The 19,846-nt window shown below is 37.2% G+C and overlaps 1 protein-coding gene across 1 annotated transcript in view; it reads right to left on the bottom strand.

Moving 5' to 3' along the window:
• Positions 1 to 19,846, bottom strand: part of LOC103065877 (rho-associated protein kinase 2-like) — a 40,541-nt gene that overhangs the window by 9,545 nt on the left and 11,150 nt on the right. Inside the window, exons 7-14 of the mRNA XM_088150089.1 lie at positions 13,380 to 13,524; positions 10,370 to 10,508; positions 8,800 to 8,891; positions 7,270 to 7,429; positions 6,654 to 6,741; positions 5,220 to 5,308; positions 724 to 772; positions 500 to 511 (exon numbers count right to left, since the gene is read on the bottom strand). Coding sequence (XP_088006215.1) covers positions 500 to 511; positions 724 to 772; positions 5,220 to 5,308; positions 6,654 to 6,741; positions 7,270 to 7,429; positions 8,800 to 8,891; positions 10,370 to 10,508; positions 13,380 to 13,524 — 774 coding nt within the window. The remainder of the gene's footprint in view (positions 1 to 499; positions 512 to 723; positions 773 to 5,219; positions 5,309 to 6,653; positions 6,742 to 7,269; positions 7,430 to 8,799; positions 8,892 to 10,369; positions 10,509 to 13,379; positions 13,525 to 19,846) is intronic.

Here is a 19,846-nt window from a genome sequence, read left to right as displayed (position 1 = left end):
GATAATGAATGTAAATTTAACACTTCAATCAAAATCTTAAATTTATCATATCATTGTTCTTAAATTTCCAAAAGAGATTACGTTGTGTATTTTAAATTTAAATTTAACTTTAAAAGCAACAAAGTTTACAATACTAGTTGTGAAGCCTCTTGCATATCTCCTAAATTAAAACAAACCTAACTTTGCAGAAAATTACATATAGATACACATCAGATGCTATGAAATGTCCATTTACAAAGTTTAAAAAAATGTTATAACTGAGATTCTAGATACTTCATGCCAATATATTGTATGTATTGTGTGTGTGTGTGTGTGTGCGCATGTAGTATGTGTGTGCGTGTATGGTATTTAAGGTATTACTACCTACTGGATCCTAGTCTTCCCAAAAAATTTGAAGTCTATACCCTAGAAATGGTTATTTGTGTCAAAAATAGTTGAACAGGTTTTTAAAGTAGCAATACATATTGAGAAAAAAAGATCATCACAATAACATGTTTACCTCTTCACCATCCTGTAAAAAACAGAAGAAATCAGATACGTGCTTAAAAACAGCACAACTCCATATTTATTTTTATTATAACACTATTAGATATTTCTAGGCTACAAGTTCATTAACGTCTCTAAGGATATACCTACAGAGTCTCAAATTAAAAAGATAAATTCAGAAATTCAAAACAACGTGTTTAATATGCAATCAAAATATAAAACAAATTATTCATTTACCTCCTCATCCAATTCCTTTATTATTTTCTCTAGGCGGTTATTAATAGCCCTGTAGAACAATTAATGTAAGTGTGAGAGAGGCACCGAATAATAGATGGAAAAGAGATTTTCCACAGGAAAATTCAACTATACACAAGTATAATGTCAGGTCCTGGGCGGCAGGCTAAATTGCAAGTAATGCTTTTCTAAATACGATTCTTAAATCATTCTCTTTAGCAAGGTTTATTGAGATGAGTGGAATGGGGTTACAAGATCTCCAGCAATTCTTGGAAGATCTATTTTCAAGTTACAACCAATATACACCCATGTTGTATAATTCTAACTGATGATTCTAACTATTTCTAACAGCCTTTCAATAAACCAGCAAGGAGATACGTCTCTTCAACAATAATGGAGTAATTTGCAGATGGCTGTTTAAATAACTGTCTCTTGAATCTCTCTTACTCCAGGAACCAACTCATACATATGCAGCTACCAAATTACAGATGGACCTAAACTTTTCGAATCCCCCTCAAATTTCACTTTAAATATCCAAGTTATAAGACATGAAAGTCTTGCAAAAACCTAAAAGAACAAGCATTGGGAACAAATGGTCTATAGAAGAAAAATTATTTTGGATGCGTTTCTGTTCTCTACCACTAATTTATTAATATTTATTCACTTAACAACAATCTATATGTTACCTATAGAACAGCAGAAGGAAGAAAAATGATTTGGAAGAAGAGGAAACATCCATACTTAATACTTCCTCTTTTTGTTAAATTTGGAGATTTGGGTTAGGTAGTAGTGTCTGTTAATTAAACCAGATCCTATTAAACTTTACTTAATAGAGGATTATGTCCAACTTTTAGATATATTTTCTTCAGTCCCAGAGTCCCCTCTGTCCACTGCAGTATATTTTCCTGTATTTTGTGTGCTAAAATAAGCTTAACAGAGTTGAACCCCCACAAAATCCCTCTCAATGCTCCCCGCCCCAGCCCTGGATAAACAGAAAGCCCAAGACCCACACAAGTGTCATATCCCTATCCACTGTAACCCCTCTCTCATCATCTCTCTCCCCGATTTTATGTTGTCCCCCAGCAACCAGGAAGTTGCCTAGCCTTGCCCTGTGTGAAACTTTCTATCCTTCAACTCAAAAATCACCACATACCAACATACAGTAGTGCCTAAAAGTTTGTGAACCTTTTGAATTTTCAGTATTTCTGCATAATTATGACCTAAAATGTTATCTGTTCTCCACACAAGTCCTAAAACTAGATAAAGAGAATCCAATTAAACAAATGAGTCTAAAACATTATACTTGTTCATTTGTTTATTGAGGAAAATGATCCAAAGTGACATATTTGTGTGTGGTATGTGAACCTCTAGGATTATTAGTTCATTTGAAGAGGAAATTAGAGTCGGATGTTTCACTCAATGGGATGATAATCAGGTGTGAGTGTGGGAGGTCCTGCCTTATTTAAAGAACAGAACTCTGGGTATTCACTATCAAAGTCTGATCTTCACAACACAGGGCTGGGAAAGTGTATCATGGCTAGAACAAAGGAGATTTCTAAGGACCTCTGAAAAACAATTTTGATGCTCAACAGGTTGGAAAAGGTTACAAAACTACTTCCAAAGAATTTGGACTCCACCAGTCCAATGTCAGACAGAGTGTATACATATGGAGGCAATTCAACACCATTGTTACCCTCCCAAGGAGTGGTCATCCAACCAAGATCACACCAAGAGCAAGGAGTGTAATGCTCCGGGAGGTCTCAAAGAACCACAGGGTAACACCTAAGGAACTAAAGGTCTCTCTTGCATTGGCAAATGTCAGTGTTCATGAGACCAGCATCAGGAGAACACTGAACAACAATGGTGTGCATGGCAGGATTGCAAGGAGAAAGGCACTACTCTCCAAAAAGAACATCGTCATCTGTCTACAGTTTGCAAAATACCACATGGGTAAGCCAAAAGCTATTGGAAGAACGTTCGGTGGATGGATGAGACCAAAACAGAACTTTTTGGCTTGAATGAAAAGTGTTATCTTTGACAAAAGGCAAACCCTGCATTCCAGCATAAGGTTCTTGTCCCATCTGTGAAACGTGGTGGTGGCGGTATCATGGTTTGAGCCTGCTTTGCTGCCTCTGGACCAGGCCAGTTTGGCATCATTGATAGGATGATGAATTCTGAATTATACCAGCAAATTCTACAGGAAAATGTCAGGGTACCTGTATGTGAACTGAAGCTCAAGAGAAAGTAGGTCATGCAGGAAGACAATGACCGAAAACATACAAGCTGTATGATCAAATGGCTAAAGCAGAAGAAAGTTAACGTTCTGGAATGGCCAAGTCAAAATCCTGCCCTTAATCCTATAGAAATGTTGCGGAAAGACCTGAAGTGGGCAGTTCATGTGAGGAAGCCCACCAACATCCCTGAGATGAAGCTGTTATGCAAGGAGGAATGGGCTAAAATTTCTCCAAGCCAATGTGCAGGAATAATCAACAGTTATTGGAAACATTTAATTGTAGTTATTTCTGCCCAAGGGACACACACCAGTTACTGAAAGCAAAGCCCACTTTTGCCACATACAAATATGTAGCTTTGGATAATTTTCCTCAATGAATAAATGAACAATATAATGTTTTTCATTCATTTGTTCTCTTTATCTAGGACTTGTGCAGAGAACAGATGGCATTTTAGGTCATATTTTTAGGTTTAATTGCTCTTGACCTCTCAGCGGCTTTCAATACCATTGATCATGGTATCCTTCTGGACCAGCTCTGAGAGTTGGGGGTGGGCAGCACAGTGCTGTGTTGGTTCTCCTCTTTCCTCCGGGGCTGGTTCCAGTCAGTGTTGATGTGGGGGAAGAGTCCAGTTCACAGCCCCTACTTTGTGGGTTACCACAGGGCTCGGTCCTTTTTCCCCTGTTTAACATCTACATGAGGCCACTGGGTGAGGTTATCCAACAGTTCGGGGTGAGGTATTGTCAGGCCCAGCCCAAGAACAACAATGAAACAGTCCAGTCCAGTCCAGTCCCGTCCCTTTCTCTGCTTATATCTTATAGACAAAAGCTTGCCAAACTAAAACTATACTACAGCAACTAGTGGATATATCCTGGGAGATTCTAGGGAGTGGCTATCCTGAATCTTTCTCTTCTCATACTCCCCCTGCAGATTATACTGTCTCTTGCCTCCTCCCCCTCCTGGAATGCACCCCCTCCTTCCTGATAGCCTTGATCTCCCACATCACTCTCCTCCTCGTAGATACATTCCATCACAGGAATCACCAATATGGTGAAACCCAACTTTATATCTCCAACCCAGGCTGCCTGAGTGATGCTGTGGACGTCCTGTCCCAGTGTCTGGAGGCTGTGGGGGCTTGGATGGGGTGCAACAGGCTTCGGCTCAACCCAAGCAAGACTGAGTGGCTTTGGGTGTTTGGACCTTCTGGTGCTAGGAACCTTCCACTGCTCGTCTTGGATGGGGTGGCATTGCCTGAGACAGACCTGGTATATAATCTGGGGGTCCTCCTAGACTCACAGCCCCTGCTCAAAGGGCAGGTGGCAGCCATGGCCAGGAGGGCCTTTGCATACCTTTGGGTTGTGCACCAGCTGCACCCATTCCTGGACCAGGAGGTCCGGCTGTCATTCATGCCCTTGTGACCTCTCATCTGGATTACTGCAATGAGCTCTACATGGGGCTGCCCTTGAAGAGCATTCAGAGGCTTCAACTGATGCAGAATGCAGCAGCAGGGTAGTAAATGGTGCCGGTTGATCAGCGCATGTAACACCACTACTCTATGAGCTGCGCTGGATGCTTCTGGGTGCAATTCAAGGTGTGATTGTCACTTTTAAAGCCCTTCATGGCCTAGGAATGGGTTAACTGTCTCTCCCTAGTTGTTTCTACCCATCCGATCTGGTCAGGCAGGATGGGCATGCTTCGGGTCCCATTGGCCAAACAATGCCGGTTGGCAGGGCCTAGAAGGTGTGCCTTTTCTGCTGTAGTATCCTCCTTGTGGAACATTCTCCCTCCAAAGATCAGGATGGCCCTGACCCTCCTGGCCTTCTGTAAGGCCCTAAAGACCTGATTCTGGCCCTGGGCTGGGGGTCCCAAGTGTGTGGAGGGACCTACTTCTTGGTTGTGTTAGTCAGTTGTTTTTGGCTGCCTGTATTTGTAATTTTTATAATGTTATTGTTTTTATTCTATTTTAATTCTGTTCGCCACCCAGAGTCAGTTGTTGAGATGGGCAGCTGTATAAATTGGATAAACAAATATTTATGCAGAAATATTAAAAATTCCAAAGGGTTCACAAACTTGTAAGGACCTCTGTAAATGAAATGTGCCAGATATAAACTGCTTTTAGATATTACAGCTTTTAATACAGGAATAGATTCTTCATTTATATTACATGTATTTTTTAAAGAGTGTGTTTGGTTTATGGCCATATATTTTAATACGCTGAAAAAATATTTTTAAGAGTTTCTAATTTTTATAAAGAAAATAAAGTCATACCTGTATTTTTGCTCGAGGTCATCTTTGGTTTGTATTTCATTACGGAGCTGATCTTCTAATTTGTTTATTTTTTCCTGAAATTGTATAAACTGACAGAACAAATCCCCTGATTTTTAGGCGTTTATAAATAACAGAATTTAGAAAGTTAGCACACACAAATACTTCTATTCGTTTGGTTTATATCAGGGGTTCCCAAACTGGGATGTGGGCATGAAGAATTTCTGGGGTGGGGGGTGGAGTGAAGATGTGAAATTGTTACAAAAAGTATCACTGTAGAAAACAATGCAGTAATTTTCAAATTAAAGTCTAATAATCCAGGAAGATCGTTAGAAATAGGCAGATTGATGAGAGAGACAGAAATGCTGAAGGTCAATGGACGAGTAACGCAAACATCAGTGCTGGGCAGGATGATGGAAAGATGGAGGTAGAGATCAATATGTACATTTACTCATGCAAAATGAAGGACAAATTTAACATTATTCATCTGGAGGCATGATGATCTCTAAAATACCAAAAAGGGGCTATGGGGCTAAAAATTTGGGAATTCCTGATTTATACTGACCATTTCTTTACTAGTTATATGCCAAGGTGAAAATAAATTGTTTTTATGATCATATACAAAACATACTTTACTTGCTAAAATATAGGATAATGAATGTAAATTTAACACTTCAATCAAAATCTTAAATTTATCATATCATTGTTCTTAAATTTCCAAAAGAGATTACATTGTGTATTTTAAATTTAACTTTAACTTTAAAAGCAACAAAGTTTACAATACTAGTTGTGAAGCCTCTTGCATATCTCCTAAATTAAAACAAACCTAACTTTGCAGAAAATTACATATAGATACACATCAGATGCTATGAAATGTCCATTTACAAAGTTTAAAAAAATGTTATAACTGAGATTCTAGATACTTCATGCCAATATATTGTATGTATTGTGTGTGTGTTTGTGTGTGTGTGTGCGCATGTAGTATGTGTGTGCGTGTATAGTATTTAAGGTATACTACCTACTGGATCCTAATCTTCCCAAAAAATTTGAAGTCTATACCCTAGAAATGGTTATTTGTGTCAAAAATAGTTGAACAGGTTTTTAAAGTAGCAATACATATTGAGAAAAAAAGATCATCACAATAACATGCTTACCTCTTCACCATCCTGTAAAAAACAGAAGAAATCAGATACGTGCTTAAAAACAGCATACTGTTCCACCTTTTTTCCCCAATAATCTATATTGCTTGATTTAAAGTATCTTTAAAAAAAAAAACTACTTATCTAAAGCTTAAATCATATAATGACCAAAACACCCTTTTATTATAATGGATAATTCACAAGCAGCTCTAGATTTGTGCAATCAGTTAACTACTGATGCACACCTTTTCCATACATATGACATAAGTGTTTAGCACATTAAAATATGAGTACTTACCTCATTTTTCCTAATTTCATTCTTCTTTGCCCCATTGTTCTTACAGGGTTCAATTTCCTTACAGAGCTCAGGAAAGTCACTTAGTAACCTGTTCAAAACAGAGGTTTTCAGAAACTCCAGCCACTGTGCCAATCAACTCATTTTATTCAGTTCTCTCTAGTCCTAATCCCACTAGCCCGTGCTCAGAATGAAGGCATTTATTTAACATTAGCTCTTTTAACAGACCCTGAAGCTTTTTTGGTTAATGGGGGTGGAGACTAAGAGCTTCCCAAACCCATTTAAAATAGAAAGCTTCAAAAACGTCTATTCATGTAATATTCAAATATGAAATGCAGTGTAAGTATAAGTGGCTATAAAAGCAATGCCTCTATGCTGTGTGCACTGTATCCTTCCTTCTCCTTCCCCTGAAAAACCAGTAATAAATGTTTTGGGAATTACAAACACATAATGCAATGACACACATACATACATACACAAACAAACATACATACAAACATATATATCTATATCTATATATATCTCTATACACATATATCTCTATATATATATCACAAATACACACACACTGAAAAGCCAGGTTAATTGTTATGCATATTTTTACACATATGCTACATACAGGTTCTCTCTGAAGTAGGTAAATCCTATAAAAGGCAGCTGGTTTCCAACAAATGCCTTAGGAACTGGAAAGGTTTCAACATCTCCTTTGTCATCTTCAATATCATCAAAATTGCTGCTATCTATGTCACTACTCAGCTCAGGTACAACTGGTGCAGCAGCTAAAAAAAAAGTAAATCCCTGTATTAGAACAAAATTCAATGCTCTTACATTAAAACAGCAATTTTTCTTCTGCCATGTAAGGTTTTAACTTTGTATCACATCCCAGCACCAGGGTCTTGATCATCACCCTACTAGAGACCTCATGTAAATGGAAACCATCTCCTATTTTCTCAAAGCCTCTTCTGAAGGTCTAGAGTTGTTCCCAAACTTGTTGACAGTGTGGCTGATAGCTACTGGGAAATAAGGAGAATAGCCAAATAAGGAAATAGCTTGCACAAGTGGATCTCCAAAAAGGACTTCCAGGGACTGCTGGGAGCTGCAAGCTACAGGATTTTCTTCTAGGAGGTTCTCCCCCCCCGCCCCCATTACAGTTCTTAGGATCCAATTCTGCAAATTTAATCCATACTGGTAAACTGGTAGGCCACAATGCTTCATATTGTATAAGATTAAAATAGTTTCAAAATAAAAAAAATTAAATCAATTACTAATTAACATTATTTTGCCTCAGAACAATCAATCAGCAAGCTTGCTTATTCCAAACTGGGGCAAAGATTAAATTATTTGAGAATCTCTATTAAACAAATTCATCCATATTATATATTAAGATTACATATCTGACTATACAAAGCTGACATGATAGATGCCTAAGTCCAATAAGAATAATCATGTGTACCATAAAATATCTATGAGATTTAAGGTTCATTTCAGCTCCCATAATCTGTCCCTTTCGAAAATAGAAGTTGAAAATTGGCTGCTCTAAGAATGAGACCCATCACAATAGACTATGAAAATGAAAAATTTCATAAAGAGTCAAATTTCTGCATTATAGTTCCTCTCTCTCTGTGAATCACATAGATGCTACAATGGTTTACAATCCATTTTGAAATGTCCTAATTTTTTATTTATGAGTCAGCACATTCCAGAGTCTCCACCTTTAACCTGGCTAAGCACTTTATAATCACCCACCACTATCAATGAACCCTTCCCCAATCCAACTCTTCTAGTAGGTGCTGAGAACACGGGAGTGAGTCTTTTCTTACTTTGTAAAGGCAAGGCCTCTGAAGGTAATGGAAAAGCTTGCCCTTTGGAGTGCATAAGACTTTTACAAGTGAGATTTGCACTGAATAGTGTATTTCGTGTAACAAATACCCAAGGAACAGCAAAACACAGAAGCTTATTTTAGAAGCATTTCACCAACTTTCACTCTAGAAACTTTACTTTGGCATTTAGCTGGAAAAATGTAAGTGTAATTTAAAAATTAAATACCATAAATACCACTGTAAAGATCTTTCATTTTAAATCCATGTTACACAAGTTTTAGACACGCACACAAGGAAAATGCATTTTTCCAACTATAAAAGATACTTACTGTCTCGAATGTTATTCCAATCCCACTGATCATTCTTAAAGAATGGATGAGATTTGATTTCTTCTACTCCGCTTCTCCCTAGCCACACCTCCCTAAACATAGCAGTTAAATCAAATTTTATTGTAAGATCTAAAATTTTCTATTTTGAAGCAACTTGTTCACAGATATTATTCCAATGCCAAAGTTGCCTAAATCCTTAAGATAAGCTATCATTCTTAGCTGTTCTTCATTAACATTAATTGCAACCTGAATTCTCTCACTGCATTTCCAACTAAATTTCTCAGTACTCTCACATATACAGGATGAAATAACTGGAAATCTCAATCTGCCACATGTGGAGTAAGACATAATTCCAAATGGACTCTGTAGAAAAGGAATGCTGGAAAAAAGCTCTTAAAAAAACAAACAAACCCAGCCTATAAGTTTGCCAAACCACAGTGCAAACATTTCAACGTAAGTGACAGAAGACCTGGCTTCCTAACACAGAAAGTTATTCAAACTCTACTGGAATAAGTATTTCAAAGATCACATCCTTTAAACTCACCCATACACATATGCATATTTTCCCCAAAACTGAAAAATGAAACCACTATGTAAGGGGCAAACTCATTTCTTTTCAACATAACATTTTTGTGTTCCTAACTCCACCTAAGGAAATCCTTATGTATCAAAATTACAGTTGTATAACTAATATTAACTCTCCATTTCTTTGGTGGCAATTGTGTATCTTAAAGAAAAAGGTGATTTACCGTAAACAAATGCACTGGGCACTCATACATACATATACACTCAAATATATCAACATACATAGAAAGGCCTACATTCAAAGTCCTCTTTAAAACTTCAAAATATTTCCTCTGTATTTCTTTTCTCTTTGCCCTTGTATGGGGACAGAAAGTTATACAAAATGAAGGTCTTAAACTGCAGGTTTAAGCACAATATTTGGTCTAAAGTAACATGTTTGTTTAATTTCCATCATTTCATATAGCCCTCAAGAGAATCAAGAAAATCAGGGTCACTTAACTGATTCTGAATATTAGTAATAGTTGAGAATGGGGTTGAAGGAAGTTGATTTTTCTTACATTACCAATATTTAAATTTGGGTTGCATTTGCCTTGATACTCATGAATGCTCCTGGGTGGTCAGGACAAGCAGGAGACAACCTCTAGCAGAAGTAAGATGTGTGTCTGGTGAAAGATCATGGTTAGTGGGAGTTCTTTTTTACCTTCACCCTCCTCTAATTCAGTGGGACATTTATAAGATGGTAAACCTGATCACTATTCCATGTGATTCCTAGGAAAACCCAATCAGTACTTCCTAACAGAAAAGGACCTCTCCTAACCGGTCTCCCAGGACTTGATTTCCTGGAATTTCTCATAATTAAGCTAAGTCGAAAGTACTGCCTGAATTAATGAAAAAATTTAGTTTAAGTTGGATTTTGTCTGCAAATGGAATCTCAATGATTGCGCTCCAATGATTTTATCAGTGAGATCTTCTAAATGCCTCTTTGGGTAGAACAGTTTCCAGTAACAAATCTACCCTATTAAGGAAAAAAAATATGCTTGCAAACCTGTCTGTTAAAAAAGCACAGATAAGGTCCTTTGCATGCTTTGAAATTTCTACATCTTCTGGGAAATGTAATGAGTTCTTGTGATCCATTATTTTACTGTAAGTTCCCACCAACGAATCAGCATAAAATGGAGTATCTCCTAAAAATTAAAAATGTACAGACATTATTATTGTGGTTGAATCTTACAGATCAAAATAGCATTTAAGATGGTAACTTGAGCATCCTACGCTTAGAGACTCAAAACATAAACTTGCTGGGACTCTTCAGACTCAAACTGGGCTTCTACACTCTTCTTCCCCCCCTCCCCTTTCTCTGCCAAGGAAGCCCATAATTTATACAACGCCTATTTCAACAATCCAGAATCAAACTATGGTTTACAATTCTGGCTTGTTCAACACTGTAGGTTGAAATCAAATGTTTTGTTAGTACTATCACAACGGTAGTTCCACTTCTTTTCCTCCCCTCCTCCTCCCCCATATCTCAGATGCCCTTAACAGAAAAGCAGAACTTGTAGGTGGATGGAAGAAAGAGGAAGAGAGAAAAGCATTCCATTCTGCCAACAGAAACTGCCCCTATTCGTGCAACATTCATACCATCAGGTTCCAAGTTGTACCCCTGAGTCTGGGCACAAGAAGGAATCCTACTTTGGTTCACAGCAGAAATTATGTTTTTAACTACTTTATTTCAAGAGGAACTGGGAGAAGAAACTGCAATCTCTAGCTTCACGAAAATTGTATGGCCTTAACCCTAACCAAGGTTTATATTATGCTCAAATCCTCATGACAATTATTATTTTTAATATGCACAAATTATATTTCCTAGTGCTTCAAAACAATCACCCTCACTATATTAAAAATTCCTTATATTGGTTTATGTATTTAACTACACTACCACAACTTTTACACAAATATTTAAAGCGAAAACATTATAGCATAGAGAGAGGAGAGAATCTGCTACTGAGAATGGACAATTTGCTATCATGAATCTTCTATCTCAAAAAGTGTAGGGGAGAGAGAGAAATTTATTATGCAATTTATCTATGAATATCTATAAACATTCCTAATTCAGGCAACACTTATTTCAAATTTTTCCACCATATCAAAGGCCTTTTCCGCATCCAGAAAAATCACTGCTAATTACAGTTTTTCTGAGTATATATCCAGAATTACAATTAGTAATTTCATATTACTAGATACCTGGTGGCCTTTTCTAAAAACTGGACTGTGCATGATGTATAATTGAAGGTCATATAATCTGTAACGCATGTGCCATTCTAAAATCTGAACAGTAGTGGGGCAAATAAATCAATATATAACACCAACCAATAAGATAACCATCTGGACCAGAAGGTTCTTATTTTCATAGATTTAATGGTATCGATTCTCAGTGAAATAAATGGGCAGCTAGGTCATGTAGAATCTTGGAAATACAAAAATTGATTCATTTCTTTCTGAGTTAAATGTGTCACAGGATTATGCAATGAAGAATTAAAATAAACAGATTGCTGATTTACTGAGTCAGAATCACTATGTATCTTGAAGTGGGCATCCTAAATAGGAAAGATATTATATTGCTGCCATGGTTTCAACTACTAATTTACCAAATCTTTTACCTTCTTCTCTTCTCTTTGCTTTAAACTGTTCAGCAAATATTCTGCTTCATTAAAAAGTTCCTGTTTATCACTCATAAATGCTTTATATATCCTAGTGTAAGTCATCTTGCATATGTGTTCAAAGTTTCCTTAACTTCTCCCTCATTTTAATCTTTTGCAGTGATCAAAACCTCAGGTACATATTTTTCCATTAGAGTTGTTATAGGCTGCAAATATAATGTCTAGCAAATGTAATCAGAGAAATAATGTATATTATTGCTGCATTAGCCTTGTAGTCAGATCACTTCATCTGAAGACCTTTGTTTTTGAAACATTTGCCATCCCTGTTAGGAGCTGTTTATCAGAATTTTTAAGCTGAGTAATTAATTATTTCATGTGACTCAATCACCAGGCTTTTTGTCTCTGCTATTTTTTTTTTATCTAAAGCCCCAAATATCTGATTTAAAAGCTCTAATTTCTCCTTCCAATTATTTATTAAGGTTTTTATCTGCATAAACCAGTCATTATAACACTTCGTATATAATGGGAACAAGCTTTTAAAGTGGTGAGAAGCCTAGTTTTCTTTTCTTTTGGATTTGGGCTGGACCAGTTGAGTCAAAAAATAAAACTCTTTTTCCTTAACTGAGAAGTAATTACACTTGTAAAAACAGCATGTTGCCATATCAAGTGGAAGTCCCAACCCAATTTTCAATGATCTTTGGGCAAGTTCATTTTATAATGATGTAAAAAGCATTACTAAAAGTCAGAGTCACTTAGGGACCAGAATCATCAGCGGCAAGAGCACACACACCCTGCAAATCTGCATTGTATAAGTGGAGCAGTTACACTACTAAATGTACTATGTTAAGTACTGTGCAAAACAAGCAGCACAAATCTTTCTCTGGGTTAGTCAGAAGTAAAGTTTTATTGGAAGCGTTTGCAAAGGCTGGTGGGCTTCATTGCAAATAAGAAGCCACACCCACATACACACTCCGGCCTAATTATATACCTTCCCGATCGCAAGTCCCTCCCCTTTTCCCCATTGGCTAAGGTACTCTGGGTGTACAGTCTTTCCGGCCGCTCTATGTTTTCTTCCTGGTCCCTCCCACCTCATCCATTGCAAGTCTATGGTAATTTGCTCAAGGTTTCAGATAATTGCATTATACTGATAAAGACTGCCCCAGGTTAAATTAGTTTTTATTTACATTGTCCCACACAAGGAGACAACTTCCTCTCCATCTGCCACTATTTGATAACCATAACACTTAACACTACTTCCTTATCTCTCACGCAGCTGCACTCTTAGCATGCTCAAGCTACTATTTCTTTGTCAATAATAACATATTTTAACCATCTCTCACAGTACTATCAAGACAAAAATCCAAACACAAGCAAGGAAAAGAAAAAATCACTACTTACCAACAAGCATTTTGAACAGAAAAACTCCTACCGACCACCAATCACATTCCCGTCCATAACATCCATCGCCACCTTGTGATTTTAATACTTCAGGTGATATGTAATCTGGTGTTCCAACAGCTGTATCACAACGCACCATGCCAGTCTATTTAACCCCATAAACAATGACAATTAAACAACTCTTAGATATGATAACTGACACTAAGTTAGCACAACATTTTTCTTCATTTTAACCAGGATACCATTTTTTCAAACTATCAATACACCTTGTGCTTTTTTTGTTGTGAAGCTTAGGGCCTCAGTGTAAAGAAATCTTGTTCACCGAAGTGAAAGAGTTAATCTTGAAGTTAAACAAAGTCAGACAAAGTAACCAAAAGCTGAGCATGCATGCTATGTCCAATTCATGGCTCACAGAATCTACTGGTTTGCAATAAATTGCAAAGGGGTTTTGGAGCTGCTCCTAAAACAACAGAAAACAATATATAGTCACACCTCTATTTACAGTGAGTAACTTAGTGGCTGCAAGCACACCAGTTATAGTATATAGTCCATATGAATCTATAAAGGAAGCATATTTTTCTATAAGCTGATAGTATATCTATTAAATTGTACTGCAGTATAATAGCTAAAAATACAACCTGTGAAGCAGAAGTTCCAGGTTCAGTTCTTATCTTTACCTAATCTTTATTTATTGATTTATTTATTTTTATTTATTTATTAATTTATCTCTGCCCATCTCCCCTCATGGGGGACTCTGGGTGGCTCACATAACCCATTAAAACAATAAATATATATACAATGACATAAAACATAAAAACTGTACAAAACGTTACTAAAAGAAAAGAAAAAATCCAAGAGGCTGATGGTTTCCAGAGCTGCAGACGACAGGCCTCTATGGGGCTACCCATCCCCACACTTGATGTCCTCCCTCCCCACCCCAGGCCGAGTGGCAGAGCCAGGTTTTCAAATCCCTCCGGAAGGCCAGGAGTGGGGGGGCCAATCTCACCTCTGGGGGCAAGACATTCCAAAGGGCGGGGGCTACAGCAGAGAAGGTCCTTACTACTTCCTTACTACTACTTCCTTACTACTAAGTATAAATATTTGTTATATTTAGCACTGAAACTGTAACCAGTTAATAGGAGTAGTGTTCCACCCTGAAAGGAATATTTTTTAAAGAATAACTGATAGTAATATCTACAAATAATGTGCATTAGTTGCTTTGAACAGTTTGAGACGCAAGAAGTATATAAATCAGGTTTCTTCTTTACGTCTACACTGGAATGATTTAGAAACCACATTAAGTCATAACTCAGAACTATGCAAACCAGCCTACTATAATCTCTACATGGGGCTGCCCTTGAAGAATATTTGGAAGCTTCATCTGGTGCAAAATGTGGTGGCATGGGCAGTCATGGGTGCTGGTCATTTAGCACACGTGATACCTCTACTTCACGAGCTGCAATGGTTACCGTTATGCTTCTGGGTGCAGTTTAAACATCTTTAAAGCCCTTCACGGCTTGGAGCCAGGCTACCTGCAGGACCATCTCTCCCCAGGGGCTTCCACCCGTCCTGTTAAGATCCGGCAGGAGAAGCATGCTCTGGGTCCCAGGAAGAGGGCCTTTTCTGCCATGGCACCCACCCTTTGGAACATTATTGCCCCTTGAGGTCAGACTTGCTCTGATCCTACTGGCCTTTGCAAGGCACTAAAACCTTGGCTCTGCCTGGAGCTCTGCAGCTCTGGGTGAACCCATTTCTGGGTTATATTGATTGTGGAATGCTAGGAGTTTCTTGGTTGTTACTTTTTAAGTTATTTATGTTTTTAAGTATTTTGTTTTTATTCTGTTTTTAACCTGTTTTAACTATCAGCCACCTAGAGTCACATATATGAGATAGGCAGCCATATAAATTTAATAATAAATAAATAAATCCTCAAAAGCTCCAGTCCATCTCCAACACGCAAGAAGATGATGAAACTGTAATACATTTGTTCATAGTTTACAGTGGTGCTTAAAAGGTTTTGAACCCTTTTGAATTTCCAGTACTTCTGCATCCATTTGACCTAAAACACGATCCATTCCTCACAGATGAAATTGAAGCTAAAGGTCAAGAATTCTGTTCTTTAAATAAGGCAGGACCTCCCACACTCACATCTGACTATCATCCCACTGATTGAAACACCGGACTCTAATTTCCCCTTCAAATGAACTGATAATCCTAGAGGTTCACTTACTTTTGCCACGCACAAATGTCACTTTGGATCATTTGCCTCAATAAATAAATGAACAAGTATAATGTTTTAGACTCGTTTGCTTAATTGGGTTCTCTTTATCTAGTTTTAGGACTTATGTGGAGAATGGACCACATTTTAGGGCACATTGATGCAGAAACATTGAAAATTCAAAAAGGTTCATAAATTTCTAAGCACCACTGTAAATGAATAATAATTTATTAACAGATTGGAAATTCTGATTGTCTTAACATCACTGGAACAAGCCCAGTGACACCCTAGTTTAGCTTGGCTTATTCAAATAGTTTAAGCTCATGTATGGCACCTTTTATTTCCCAAGTCTCAATAAAGCCAAATAAAAAGACTTGAGACGAGGCTTCTTTAAGATAACAGATGTATTTTGATCAAGACACAGCTGGGTGACCCCAATCAACACATTCAGAAGAGATGTTGATGAAATCACACCTCACAACACAAACATCAGAAACTTTATAGACATGTAAATCTGTAATCAGATAGTACATCCCCTCATACCCATACAAGGGATTTTTGGGACGGTCTGAGCAAGTGAAAGGTGGTTCTTAGGAAGGTAAACATAAATGTAACTTTTTCTTCTGGTTCCCAAGAGAATGGCATACAAGATTTTTCTTATCTCTCTCTGGAATGCAGGGCCCCACGACTGTTGCAAACTTGGTAAAACAAACAACTTGTATTCAGCTAATTGCTTATTCGAAGACAATCGGGCATTCAGCAAAGAGATAAGGGGGGGGGAGAAGAAGAAGCCAGTGCTCTTTACAAAGCAAAAGCAAGTTAACCCTTTAGAAATAAAATAGAGTGCACTGTTACAGGTATGATTAAACATTATGTGAAGCATATATATATACTGTATATATATAAAATATAGAATTGTGTATATATAGAATATAAAATTGTGTATCAAAATAATGCCCTTCACTCATTACAATGACTTTATGTAGACAGAAGCCTGAAGGTTATATGTTACCCTTCCTTTCTTCATATCCACAAGGGTTAGAGATAAGATGCTTTTGTGTCTGCTACTAATTAAATGCCACTTTAAAATGTGGTTAATTTTAGCATACTTAAGTCAACTATAAACCTTATTTAACAAGTTGTGCTGCTCCAAGAAACCACAGTTAAGTGTATAGTAACACATAACCATTACTTTCTAAGCAAAATTCTTAAAGCAGCGTGACAATTATTTTTTTTTTGGCTGAGGATACACTTTCATTTTAAAAAGGGCTTCAAGATCTTCAAAGAGCATGACTTATGGCTCCATAATTTCACTGGAAGGAGGGGATTTCAGGTATTTTTTCACGTGGAAGGGTTAAAGTGCAAAATTGTGAGATGAATTCCTTGAGTGGTTAAGCACACCTATTTTGCAAACCACATAACTGGGCACCAAAACTTACTACTAAATTTCAGTGGCAGATTCTGGGGGTGTTCTAATGCAGGAACAATGGTGCTTGAATGACTCAAATGGAGCCCACAGACTACCCTCCCCTGCATAAAATGGACAAAATTTATACATATACAAGTAGTCCTCGTTTAGTGAGTGCTTAGTGACCATTCAAAGTTATGACAATGCTAAAAAAGTGACTTACAATCTGTGCCTGAAGTTATGACCATTGCAGCACCCCCACAGTAATGTGATTGTGATCCAGGCGCTTGGCAATCAGCTCATAGTTATGACGGTTGCAGTGTCCCAGGGTCACACGATTGCCATTCGTGCGTGACCTTCCCAGCTGGCTTCCAGCAAGCAAAATCAATGGGGAACTGCATGATTCACTTAACAATCACGTGATTCGCTTAACGACCATTGCAAAAAAGGTTGTAAAATTGGGACCAGTCATGTGAGGATTCACTTAATGACCACATCACTTAGCGACCTAAATTCTGGTTCCAACTGTGGCCATTAAGTGAGGACTACCTGTATAGCATACATTTTATATTAAATACATATTTCATTAAAACACTTTGGTGTCCATATTAAAAAATGTTTACTAGCTATCTTGCGTGTGAATTTATTGGTCCTCAGAATTCACTGGATAACTTGGAGTGCTCATTCTGTTTTAGTTCAACCTACCTTGGGTCTGTTGTTCTGGGATAAATTAAGACATCCCCACCCCCATGTAACAGCAAAAAGGTAAGATATAGTTGCTAGAAATACATTCTAATTTACAAAACGTAGTTCACAAATCCTAAAGATAGTGGTCAGCACTGTCTACACGTATACCAATGCACTGTGAAAACTCTTCTCATATTGTTTCTCTGCTAAAGATATCCCTAAGGATGCATAAGATGGTGATGGCTTTAAAGTTGACCTTTAGCTTCTGTTGAGGCTAGAGGTGTGGGTGTATTTGCTCACATCAACATCACATTACCAGCTCCCATGTTATATCGTTAGACTAGACAGAGGGAGAGTTGGGCTGTGGAAGGAGGGGTAGGATTCTGCATAATTTTACCACGCTGTTTAGAAGAGTCAAGGGAAAAATCTATAAAGAAATACTATTATGACTATAATCTAAACTTACTACAGTAACCATTTATGCATTTAGGGTTCTGCAAAACTACTTTAGGAAGGTATGGAGCTTAAACGGTCAGCCATGAAAGGGATGCAAAAGAATTGTTAGGAAGAAAATTGTTACGTTCCGAGAAAGGCTCAGGTGACAAGAAGTTCTACTGCTTAAATGGAGCAAGTTTACTCACTTACTGGGAGGATGCCTGCTTATAAAAATATATTTAAGCATTGCTAGCTCTTCTGTGGAAGAACAAAGTACAAGTCTAAACAACAATCAATCCTGTATCTATATTTTACTTTTCACCTAGCAAATGAAGACAGAACTGTAGCATGGCACAGTCCGTGAAATGGAGCCAATGGAATTGGTATAATTTATTTTGCTCTAGCCAGAGGGACTGCTTGCATTTCTATCCAAATGTGAACCACAATTTAAAAAGTATGAAAGTTTAAAATAAGCTTTTAGAAAGAGGATCTTCTCTAATTAGGCCTAACCAATTACTTGTCCCATATAACAAGCATCTTTGTTATCTATTAGTTTCAACATGCTCTAGTAGCATTTTTTTGGGGAAACCGGTATCTGTACTAGCAATGAAGTTTTGGTGTACTCACTTCTTTTCAAAATTGGTTCAAGTATAAAAATATCTTTTTCCTTCTATATTTTAATGGATGCATAGTACTCTCTGATTTGTGGGATCATAACTTCCTTTTAACAAGGTCAGCCATAAAGAACTATGTAATTTATAAAATCTTTGAAGCATTTATTGGAGACTAGACAACCCATGACCTGTTGGGTCATCATTTCAGAGATATTTCCTTCCCAGATTCCTCAATGCCTTCAACATGGCAGAATGTCTAATGTACTTGAAAAGTTCTTAAAAATTCAGGGAGATATTCAGAGATGTATCTGCCTTGAAAGCAGCCCATGTTGAACTGTATAGCAGTCAAACATCAGGAGTTGATCACAGGAAATGTTTTATTGCATTTTATGTCATAAAATGTTTTTATAAAATTTGTCAAATTTCAATTCCACTGCTTTGCCCTACGATGCACTGTTTCGCCCAGTTAAAGGTTACACATAAACATGAGAGTTTTAGTAGCATATAGATAAAAATCTAATATATTCTCTCACCAGGCAGGAAATGTTTTCACAGTTGAGAGCCATATTTCTGGCAACCAAGGATCATGAGATCATGATATACCCAGAGCACCAAGGATGGGATTTCTGCTGATTTGGGAGAGGGGGTCTTTGGATTTTTAGATACGTTAAGCCTTTCCAAAATTATGCCCAATTTTCTGCCGAAAGTGCCATGATTAAATATTTTCATAATTTATAAAAGCAAAAGAAAACAAAAATCCATCCACTGTATAAAGTTCACTGATTGCTTCAATAAACATAACAGGCAAGTAACAATGTCTTTATCTTAGAACAATATTTACAAATCAGAACTTACATATTCCAGTCTAACTAATTCAAATGGTAAGAATATTCTATTCCAACTAGAACTATTTGGTTAATTTTAATTTTAAAATAAACTGAAAAACCACTAGGGGATGCTAAGGGTTGCTTCTGACTAGTAAATACATGACAGTTATTGCTTTTATTAATCAGCAAGCATTTATGAAGGAGATTTTAAAAATACTGAAATCAGGTCTATTTTGATTACAGAGTTTGTGTATGTATACTTTTCAAGATCCTTCCCC

This window comes from Python bivittatus, unplaced genomic scaffold (genome assembly GCF_059951505.1).
Source record: "Python bivittatus isolate LINGU-HERP-01145 unplaced genomic scaffold, Pbiv_v1 ctg000020_np1212, whole genome shotgun sequence".
Classification (NCBI taxonomy): Eukaryota; Metazoa; Chordata; class Lepidosauria; order Squamata; family Pythonidae; genus Python; species Python bivittatus.
This window is presented reverse-complemented; position numbering and strand designations above follow the sequence as displayed.